The following is a 12,019-nucleotide window of genomic DNA, read 5'->3' as shown; positions in this document are numbered from 1 at the left end:
CTGTTCACCAGTTCGGTCTTTAATACTTTATATTAATTCATCTGCTGACGCTGATTGTAGTATCGCCGGCTTCAAATTTTCTTTTTCTTCTGAGAACAATCTTCTGGTCCATGGATCACAAACCACCCATGAACTACTACACGGATGATTGTGAAGCATCTCGTATGACTTTATGACATATTCATCACCCTCCGATTTCATGCGGAACCTTGATTGGCAGTTTCGAAACTTAGACCTTAAACGTCACATGTTAGTTAGAGTTCTCACGGTTTTTTATTCACTGATAGACCTTGTGGTTTACGCCTATGACCAAATGTGCAATGAAACACCACAAAACTGTATTTAAATCTCACGTCCTTCAGCAGTTCACTTTCGCCGTGAATGTAATGCGTATGGGTAGTCTGAGAAGGGATAGAATTATGCATCCATACTTTTTGGAACTCCTTAAACACACTATCGAATTCAATCCAGCTTCCAAAACGCTTGCTCAGTATTATGCGTTGAAACGCATCGCTTAAGTCGACCGAAATGTCTCTGGAACATAAATCACTACAAACATCACTAGTCAATTATTAAAAAACAGCTATTTCATGCGATAATACTTCAGTAACTGAAGAGAGGATTACAAACATTTAGGACTTACGGGTTACTCGTCATATCGTCTTAATTCTTGCAGAAAACAACGATTCACACAAATTCAGTGTATCTTTTACTGTTAATTTATACTCAATACGCAGTTTTGTGGACCCCTATAAATCTTAAATAAGGAGAGTGAGGTTCAGTAGGGTAATTGGTACCCCAGGTAAAGTTACGAAGCAACAAAAGAGCCAAATTATACACTAAAAAACAGAGGAAGCTAAATAAACGCTTTAAGCATTGATTTCGCGAATTTACTACAGCCGAAAACGTGTTGATTGGCTTAACATTTTAGTATTAATATTCATATATATATTAGAGTAAAGCCTGATGACGATCTAATTGAAAACAATATTGTTCGCTTACATGTGTTGCTCTCATTTTCACAATGTGAATCTTTAGTGATATCCTATATAATCACTCACATAACTATCAGTACTCAAATACATCATTTCTATCATAAACACAAAGGATACTTTAATAGAATGTTGATCACCTTTACAATTCAAATGACATGCGTAATAAAAATACAATCAAATCCTTTGTTGTTTACATGAAGAAGAAGAAAAAAAGAAACAGAATGAAGAGACATACATAGGTTCAATCTGTATTTAAAGTTACTAGAATTTGCAACAAAGATCATTTCGGCAAATTAATAAATTGCATATATCCGTAGATAATCATCTCCCCCCCCCAAAAAAAGGGAAAGTGGAAAAATACTTCATAGATGATGATGATACAGAAATACCAAATTATATACAAAATAATGTTTGTTTTTCTTTTTTTTAAGTTGATAGATAAGAAATAACAAAATCTTATAATTGTTGTAAATAAAATCCAACTTTTTCATAGACTCTTTTACAACCGGAAACAGAGAAAAATTTACTGCCTTCCGGTGACCATTCAAGTTCATCTAATACAAATTCAACCATATCTTCAGAAAATGTAACATTACGTCGTTTAGCAGCATCTTGAACACATTTTCTAATATGAGTTGGTTGTAATGGTAAAAATGGAATAACAGCTGTGATTAAATGTTTAGTAATTAGTTCAGAGTATTGAAGGCCACCTATGGTAACAAACGAGAAAACAAAGGATATTATATAACTTTAAATAGCAACGATAATTTATCATAACATTGTCGTAAAGCATTTTTTCGTTTTATTTAAACACATAAATATTGGTACAAAGGGGACACCAGATACATATGCTCCACACAAATTTCATTTGATTTGTGTGAGGGCTGTGATACTGCCTGGGTGCCTAAACCGAAGCAGGTAATCTTCTTAGGGGGCCACACCCCGAGCCTTTGACCTAAAGATCTGATTCATAAGGCAGTGGAGCGTCGTAAGGAGATGCAGTCTCATGGTAGTCGGTGACCAACGATTGGTTTATACGCCATTTGTTCCTTCAGGACCGTGGAGCTCATGTGCACCACTGGTTTGAAACAAGAGTTTTCCAACTCCTCTTGGTGGACTTTCCGTGTCCACCGGCCCGGTTAAAGCGTTAAACGTTCGCTTTTTGTCCTCTCAATTTCGTAAACAACACCGTGGCCACGAGAAGGCAGTGAGTAGGACTTCCCCGGCAGAGGCTATATACGCGTGGCCATATGAATGCATTTCGAGAGGAAGAGAGGACTCTCCCCACTCTCAGCCGTACCAGGGCATGTGGGGGTCTAACACGATCACAATCATCATACAAAATAAATGAAACTAACAGCAGTTTTTGTCAATATCTAGTTATACACAACATATAAATCATTACAAGTCTATTATAAAACATTTTGTCATGAGGGAATTATTTTTTTTGTGTGAAGTGAATGCAAGTTTTTTATATTCGGTTCTATTTCAAAGAAAAACAATGAATTTTGTTATGCTCAGTAGTGACTGGCTCCATGAGGTGTTACCTGAAGTTCTAGTGAGAAGCAGTGGCCAGTGCAGTTCAACCAGATCTGTTGTGAGATAGTAACTCACTGAAGACAATTGTGAATGGTTGTTCGATTTCGTGGATTGGTTGAAGTTAGGCATTAACACCGTTAGATGCCGGCCGGCTCAGTGGTTTAGTGGTTAAGCGCTCGCGCGCGAGGCTGATAGGTCCTGGGTTCGAATCTCGCGAGGCGGGATCGTAAATGCGCTTTGATGAGGAGTGCCGCAATAGGATGAAACAGCTGTTCAGTGCTTCCAGGTTTACCATGGTGGTCTGGCTTCAATTGACTCATGATTTCAACTATTTACCTATTCAGTTGAAATTTTCGCGAATAATGATTAGTGATCTTAAAAATCCAAATGATAAGTCAATTATTTTGATTAAGAATAATTTGTGAATGAATTACATAAAAACAAAAATAAAACAGAATTCACTTTTACAGACCAACTGTAACATTTCCATCGTATGGAACTCATGGTAACAAGAAATAACTAGTTTAATTTTATTATTGAAATGGAGTTTTCCTTTCGTCCTCAATTAATTAATGTACTTTAATGACCAAATATAGATCTTTGTACTCAACTTTAAGCCACAGGGATTTTCTTATGTGACAACTAATCGGTTACCCGAAATGAGGTAAGGGTGTAGTGTGGGTTACTTATATCCCCATAAGTAGTATATGGAGATGGTCAGGTGTAGAATGTATTTTACTAGAAGATTGATAAGGAAAGGACGGGAGCGGAACGCATTCGGTATCAAAATGAATGAACAATGAAATCAGAGAAGATAGATTGATATTTGCAGAAGAAACAGTCAAGATTGAGACAATCGATTGTTATTTTGCAAATTAACTGTTTACTATATGATTGTCAGATTTTAGTGAGATAGTCTATAGTTTTCGTGTCAAATACATTCGATTGTCCCCATCCGTGTTCTTGTTCACTACAAGGGGTTGGGTGGATATCAACGTGCAACTCAATGGTTGAAAACTGAATACTTTACAACTACACAAAGCACTATCTAACTTCAACAATTAAAATGCTGCTTCATTAGCAAAAAACGGAACAGAAATACACTACATCATAATTCTATGTAGTTAATTATTCTATAGAAAAATGAGAGTCAAGTTAACTAAGAATGCAATTTTGTAGATTATATTTTTTAATTTGATAACAAATAAATCCGAAAGAACATTTTTACTTAAAAATCTACGTTTTTCGTCCAACACACGCCTGGTCGGAGTAGACCGACGTGCTCAACAAGTTTCACGAAGCCCGGAGAAACCCAGTGTTTACGAATGAGAGGCTTCACGAAGCCGCAAGCGACTTTACCTGACATTTTCACGACGTCACGAAAATGCAACCACAGCTCACTTATGCTTTTAGGTGGGTTGGGAGTTAGACTTGAGCCTAGTTTGGTTTGATATTTAGTTGTGACCGAAGCTGCAGCCAATTTGCTTATATGGATTCGTTTAGGACGATGAATTTGTTGGTCACTGAGACGTACGATAAGATTAGCGCAAACAAGGGCATGATAACAACCTAGATAATAACTGCAAAAGGAGCCACGGTCTTGTGTATAGCCACGCTAGCTGTAGTCGATCTCGATGTGATCAATCTGACTCCAGGCTTGAGTTGTAGAGATAGAACGTCAAGTAGTACACTGGCGATGACTGTGTCAATAGTGTTGACTAGAAACAGGTTGTAGTCTGTACAGAACTGCAGGAAACGGTCACCGTTATCTGAACTCCGAAAAAAGAGTCCTCGTTGACTACTGTGACGACTCTCCTCTGTGCACGGCCACTTAAACTGTCCATTCGAATTTCGAGATAGTAATACGTTTGTCGAAGTAACTTTTGAAATCATTTAACTGATAGTAAGACTTATCCTTGATTGTATCCAGGTTACAATAAGTTTACTATTAAAAAGATTAACGAAACTTTGGTATTCTGAATGCTTTGCCATAAATATCTTGATGTAATATCATCGGTAAATACTAAAATACAGACAGATTATTGAGCAATGTGGTGTTTTTCAGTAGTGAAAAGATTTCCCAGTCATGAATAGTTCGGTAATGGTCTTCAAACGACGGGTCAACTAGACTCTAACTGTAACTCTGAGTAGTGACAATTCGGATATCCAAAGTATTATTAATTACCTTGAGGATGTAAATATGCCTTACTGGATCAGTGTTAACAAGCTTTCTACTAAAAGTATCTAGGCACCGAACATTAAAATATTCTAAAGCCACTAATTCGAACAAAGAAAATCAAACAAATGTAATATTTACCTTCATTATTAAATGCTGATTTGGCTAAAAAACGATCGACATCTGTATAACGCAGATCTTCTCGCTTCTTTCCGTCAACTAAATGCTCATACGTACGTCGATTGATATAATTACCACCAGCATTACTAATTTAATAGGAAAAACAAATTTAAACACGTACAAAACATTAGATATTAAGAGCATCATTTGAGATAACTGCTTATTACCGAAAGTGAGTGTACGCACAGGTCTTGTCAGTCTTTTAAAATTGCTTCGTACTTTGAATGTGCAAAACACATGCGATACCTACAGACATTGATTGCCAAATGAATAAGTGCGGACTGCACATCTTGAGTATCATCGCATGTCTTAACACATGCATCAATAAATTTCAGAGTGATTGAATTAAAACTATACAGATTTGGCTGACCACAGAAAAATGACTATTCTCAGTGTAGATTTCACAAAAATAAGCAGCTACTGATATAACACTAAATATTATACTAAATGCATTGGCTTAAGCCATTACACTTCATAACAGCATAGGACAAACACGAAAAGGATCATGAGACAGAAAAACGGATCCTCAAGATTTACAATATAATCAACGAACTCATCTGGACCATTCTGCATAAGGTTCACCCATATCACCCAGGGAACTCAAACACAGATTTCCGAGATTTAATTAACCTTAACCAGTATATTGATATCCCTTAAATTGATTAAACGAATGGTAAAATATGCCATGAACTGGTTCCAAGTCCTTATTAAATTACAATTAACCTTCCATAACCCTAATCTTACTCGGATAAACAGAGTAAACAAAGGTGAAGAAAAACAAAAATATGAAAGTTCTTTTTAGGTAATTAATCACATCAAAAAATGGCAACCGAGACACAAAACTATCTACTTAATCTATACCACGTTGCAGCTGAATGTTGTATGACTTCACTTCAATGGCGCTGATCAAGATTTATAGAGGTATACTGAAAAGGCCTCAACTCATACATTTTCACATACCTCAAAAAGATAAATATTGACTTTCTAAAATCAACACCTTCAACCGTTTCACGGACCTCTAATAAGGGTGACAGTATATCCAATATTCCATGAGGCATATTGTGCATTTCATCGAAAACAAATATTGATGTTGGGCACTCGGAAACAGCTGTATGTAGATCTTGATAAAGACGTTCCTAAAAACGAAAAATTACGGGATATTTGTTAACTAAAATGGTGACACTGAATTCTACACTAATGAAACTATATGCCTACTGAAACTCAATTACTCCTACCCTTCTGACAACTTGCAGGGTTGGGTAAGTGACTAAGACCTGTACATAAGATAGCAAAGCAAACCGTTATTATGGAAAAACTGTCTACTTGTGTACTATATCTCATTCAGCAGAAAATCATGGAAAACAATAAATAGAACACTGAACGATGAAAATATAAATCAATATTTGGGTGGGGGGCAACAAGCAATTTAAGCCGCGAGCGATAGATAAAAGCAGAAAAACTTTTGAGTGCAAGCTTGATATACTTGCTTGATTTAAGTGAAGATCGCTAATCATACTATACAACTCGAAAATCATAAATTTCCATGAATTTTTCACCCTCTAAATCTAGTTAGAACAAATTCACCAAAATAAGGACTTGGTAATATATGCAAATAACAGTGACGTCATCAAAAGATTGCAGTTACTTGCCCCGGAATCGCACACATAGGTAGTAACTAACTGGTATGTTTCCTGACACAGAATAGTTAATGTCCAAGAAATGATGTAAAATGGTATCAAAGATAATGAAGATATATCACAAACAAACTAAAGAGAAATCTAGAATGAATACAGAAAGAAGTGACCCCGAGTGCCCTGGTACGGCCGAGGGTAGGAGAGTCAGCTTTCCCTCTCGAAATGCTCTCACGTGGCCACGTGCATACAACCACCATCAGGGAAGCCCTACTCACAACCTTCCAGCGGCACCGCCGTTCACGAAGTCAAGAGGACGAAAAGCGAATGTCAGGCGCCTTAACCGGGTTGGTGGATATGAAGGATCCACCTAGAGGTGTTGGAAAACCCTGATTCCAAACAAATGGTGCACATGGGCTGTGTATACCATGGGACCGTATCTCCTTACGTTGCCCCAATGCCTTGTGGATAAAACCTTTAGGTCAAAGGCTAGGGGAGCGGCTCCCTAAGAAAACTAGGTGCCCCAGTTTGGGCACCTGAGCAACATCCCAGCCCTCGCACATATCGTACGATTTGTGTGGCGTATATGTATTTGATGCCTTGTGCCGACCTATGTTTAAGTAAACAAATAAATAAATACAGTGGGAGACAAAAAGACATACTTCAACGATATAGAGATTTTGGTTTTTAGAATATATGGGGAAACCAAACTCATGAAAATAATGAAGGATACTAGGTTCTTCGAAAAAAATAGTGATGCACTCTCGTTGGTTGCTAATTTGAAGAAAGTCATGAATGTTTGACCAAGTGAAAAGTTACGAAGGATATTAAGGTTGAACACCTAAGTAAAAAAGGGAATAACTGGCCGATATAGGGTATCTAATGTTCGTTAAGATGTCAATTAAGTGTAGGTGATTGATAACATCTGCAAACTAACTTTGTACTCCGAAATACGGGAGGCATGCTTGAAATGTATTGTCGCATCATAGAAATGGTAAAACCGACTCCGTGTTCCCAATCTCAAGACGTTATTCACAATAATATTTGAAACAAAATTCTTTCCAACACCAGTGTAGCCATGGAATGACAATGCTAGGGGCTTTTGTGGAGAACCACCAGCAATATGATCGACTAAATGATGATACACACGCTCAGCTGCGATATGCTGACCATGCAATTCATCCGAAAGTGATTGTTCCAAGCCTGGAAATGAAATTTTGAGAGCCTACTTGTCTTGTTGAAATGAACGGCTGAAGAGCAGCATTCATACAGGAAACAGTTTAAACCATATTTGTACATTACTCCTGTTATTGCTACTGAGAACGGTACAAGCGCAACAAACGGAAAAGCATCGGAACTTGCGAGCAGGAGGAAGAGAATCACGTTGTAACGCATGCATCCAACTATACCGCGTAATGTTTTGAAAGGCAAATTCAAGGTGACTTGGCCGGATCAGGTGGCTGTTTATCTGTTGAACTGTGTTTGGGTGTTATGAGGGTGTTCTCCGTTACAACTGATTGTAGTGATTTATTTTTCTGAATATGAAGGAGGAAGTAAGTGTATAGTTGGACGGGGGATCATCAGAGAGCACAAAAGGTAGTCTCTTTCAAAATCTACAGAACTAACATAAATGCTGAGCATTCTACAGAAAGCTCCATCTATACCGCTGATTTAAGGAGTTCCGTAGCTTATAAACTCTAACTATGAAAAGGTTTGAACGAACTTTTGTGAGGGCTTTTCCGTGTTCTGTTTCAAATGTTTATGATGAAGCTCAATAATGTGAAGTGACCGAAAGAATAGTGTATTTAGAAGTGAATGATCACTTTTCTAATGCCACAGAACGTCACGGAAAGCTTCACACACCAATATTGGTTAATTTACATGAGCGCAATGCTTGCTATGAGCTTACTAGGGTTCATGAATGGTTAGACGAATTTTGTCAATGGTCCTCCCTCAAGTTCACCGACTTGACAGCACTCCTTTAATGCGTAGTCAGCTCTAAATCTAAAAACTAATTCACTGAGCTAAACATCAGGCTAATGTTCAGGCAGATAAGCGATTAAATGACAGAATGCTACCACACAAGCTGGATCCGACAACAAGCTTTCAAAAGATTTCAAACGGATAAAATTCAGAAACCATGAATAAAGATGGTCATTCGGTTAGCGTCTGCTAACACCTAGAAGAAATATCATTGCGAAAACCCGGTTTCTTGATAAGTAATTTTTGAAGCTGGTAAAGTGTTTCAGTATTTATGTACTATATGAAAAAATGGAAATTTTCGATTGACTTCATTCACTGTCTGTTTAGACAGTTTTGTATTGATCTCGAGAACAATCGATCTAAGTGAAACTTATAGGATCAGATTATTGTTATTAAAACCAAAATATGGTCTACAAATGCAAGATCACCCGATGATAAAGCGAAAGTCAGCGGGATACCTGACGCATCTGTTGGGGAACTATGAAAAGACCAGATGCAACTAATTGTTATGTAATATATCAAACAGGGTTCATTTTTCAAATTGTCAGTTTTGCGAACTCATATATCGTCTATGCCTAAGTTACAGTCCCATATCTACATGCTACATACATAATGCTGTTAAAAGGTTGAAGATACAACCAGTATTCTGATTTTACAATTAGCAACCAGTAACACCTTCTATATTCGAATCTTCCCCAATTAGATAAAACCAGAAGTCAGATGCGAAGAGATCGTAAAGATATATTTGATACGTTATCGATATATCGAGAAGCGTTTACTCTAATCTGGCTAGTGAACGTAAGAGCTGTGTCCCACGCTGGGTCGTAATGTGATCTGGTGCGGATGCATGACCGAACGCCTTCAGTTAAACAAGTCCACTTAAAACGATGTGGTCAGCATCCAATGTCGAACACTTAGAAAGCTATCGAGTTTGGGGAATTATTTACAGCTACAGATCACTCCCCCTCCTAGTGAGGTAGTGATGCCTCTAAGACGTAGCCAGCCAGAAGTTTAAACCCAACGAGTTTGTCGTTGGTAAACACTCTTCTGATAGCTTGCTATGTTTAGCAGCGTCTGGTCGTCTCTCCTTATACTAAGGGACCATGAAGTATAACGTAGTAATAAGGAAACAAAGTACAATGAAAATTTTGATTCCTTGTGAAACTTCGTCGTTCTTTACCAGCCGTCCTGGAAAAGAAAAAAATAGAACGTGTGAGAGCATGTCGAAATACACGTACTTGCGTAAGGACACAAGGTGAGCGGAAAAAAATACATATATAAACTAATACACTTGCGACAGCGTAAAAGCGATTGTAAAAAAAAGGGTTTTTTGGTCTTTTTATTATGTATAAAAAATATATATATACTCTCATAAGAAAAAAATTGTTTTTTTGGAATGAATATATAAGAATGATAAATAATGCAAAAGGAAATTCGAGGTGAAGTTTGTGTCCTACGTGCAATAGTCGTTTAAGTGTTCTGGAAATCTTGCTCTTCTTCCAGAACGCGTTGTCTTAAGTCTTTTCGACGTTGACGAAATATCAAGGTGTGTGTTGGCAGTCGTGTGGGGTACTATAGGTGTAGTAGCTGTGTCGTTTGCTAGTACCGAAGGAAAATTGACGTAGCTAGGGTTTCCTTCTAAGTACGCTGCTTTGAGTCGATCGATACTGATGCTATCGTTCGTACCGTTCTTATCGACTACATAGTACTTAGGTTCGCGTTGAAGAACTTTGAAGGATCCTTCGTATGCTGCTTCGAGAGGTCCTCGATGTGAGTCTCGACGAACGAAGACGTGTGTACTATGTCGTAATTCAGGTTGAACGAAAATATCAGTTGATTGAGGTCGAGTGTGAGCAGGTTTAACTGAACGCATAGCGTTTGTAAGCCTACTCGTGTAAGAGTTTAGATCCATGTTCAATGAAGAAGCTGAATGATCCATAAATTCTCCTGGGAGTCGGAGTGTCGTTCCATAAACGAGTTGAGATGCAGTGTATCCAATGTCAGCTTTCACTGCATTGCGGATACCTAGCAAGACGAGTGGAAGAGCGACTGTCCACTGTGGGACGTTTGTAGCTGATGGTGAAGCTTTAGGTTGACGATGAAAACGTTCTACCAACCCGTGTGCTTGTGGGTAGTGGGCAGTCGTTCGGAAGCGCGTGATTCCTAATAGTGAGGTCAGACAACGGAAAAGTCCAGATTCGAACTGGCGTCCGCGGTCTGTTGTGATGGTTGAAGGGCAGCCAAAATTTGCTACCCATCGTTCGACGAAAGCGCGAGCCACTGTTTCAGCAGTAATGTCCATAATAGGTACTGCTTCTGGCCATCAAGTGAAACGGTCTACGCATGTTAAGAGTTATGAGAAACCGTTTGTATCGGGTAAGGGTCCTACCAAATCTGGATGAACATGGTCGAAACGAGCATCGAGAGTTTTGAAAGTGTCATAAACAAATAGGGATGCTGATTATAACTCTAGGGGTTTCTGGTTATAACAGTCCTTTTACTTCTTACACGTATGTGGGACGTTAATTTACCTTAGACGAATATCTACACTAGATTCCCACCCAGTGTCTATTCTACAGGACTTCAGCACAACTCAGATCAAGAACACAAGATTAGCCTGACTATAACGTCAATATATTTCCACACGAAAATCCGACACACGGAACAGTCAATCAATAACAGTCCATCAATAAGTGTCCATCAACAAGGAACAGTTAATACATAATAAGGATAGGGGAATATATATAACACATAACACCTGTCATCCTATCTAATGTCTGACTCATCAAGACAACCAATCACTGTCATTCTCGCCCACACATCAGAAAGGGCCTAAGGGACATTTGTTGTGTTTAATCACCTTAGATTTCTGGCAGCTTACACAGGGGCGTGCCCACCCCTTCACGTCTTTATTCATGCCAGGCCAGCAAAATCGTTCGGCTATGAGCTTGATGGATGCATGAACACCTAGATGAGAAAGATTGTGCAACGTATTGAAGACGTTGCGTCGATAATATTTTGGTACTATTGGACGATCCCTACCTGTAGATTTGTTGCAAAGTAAGGTTTCCTTACCTGTTCCCATCTGCCTAATACGTAGTTTTAGAGTTGTCGAGGATAACTCATGCTGAAAATCAATGTCTTCTTTTTGAAGCTGAGCTAGTTTAAGAAGGTCGATTCCTTGGAAACTGTTCAAGGAACTTATACGAGACAAGGTGTCTGCGACTACATTGTTTGCTCCAGAAATGTGTTGTATGTCTGAAGCAAACTGTGAAATGTGGTCCAGTTGTCGAGACTCTCGCGGTGAGTACTTGTCTGAAGATGAACTTAAAGAGAAGGTAAGAGGTTTATGGTCGGTAAAAAGAGTGAATTTTCTTCCTTCGATGGAATGTTGGAAATGTCGTACAGCACAATACATAGCTAGGAGTTCCCTACCGAAAGTGCTGTACCTAGATTCCGCATCTAGCAACTGTCTGGAGAAAAATCCTAAAGGTTGCCAAGAGTGCTTAACCCAT

At 38.4% G+C, this 12,019-nt stretch overlaps 1 protein-coding gene across 1 annotated transcript; it reads right to left on the bottom strand.

Moving 5' to 3' along the window:
- Positions 1-1,094: 1,094 nt before the first annotated feature.
- On the bottom strand, positions 1,095-7,820 carry Smp_136740 (putative torsin A; the record flags this gene model as incomplete). Its single annotated transcript, XM_018799695.1, has 5 exons — positions 1,095-1,705; positions 4,852-4,976; positions 5,851-6,026; positions 7,459-7,724; positions 7,751-7,820. 5 exons carry the CDS (start codon positions 7,818-7,820, stop codon positions 1,452-1,454), a joined length of 891 nt encoding a protein of 296 aa, XP_018651459.1. The 3' UTR covers positions 1,095-1,451.
- Between the last annotated feature and the right edge of the window lie 4,199 nt (positions 7,821-12,019).

The sequence above is a fragment of the Schistosoma mansoni genome, chromosome 3, assembly GCF_000237925.1.
Source record: "Schistosoma mansoni strain Puerto Rico chromosome 3, complete genome".
NCBI classification, from domain to species: Eukaryota; Metazoa; Platyhelminthes; class Trematoda; order Strigeidida; family Schistosomatidae; genus Schistosoma; species Schistosoma mansoni.
This window is presented reverse-complemented; position numbering and strand designations above follow the sequence as displayed.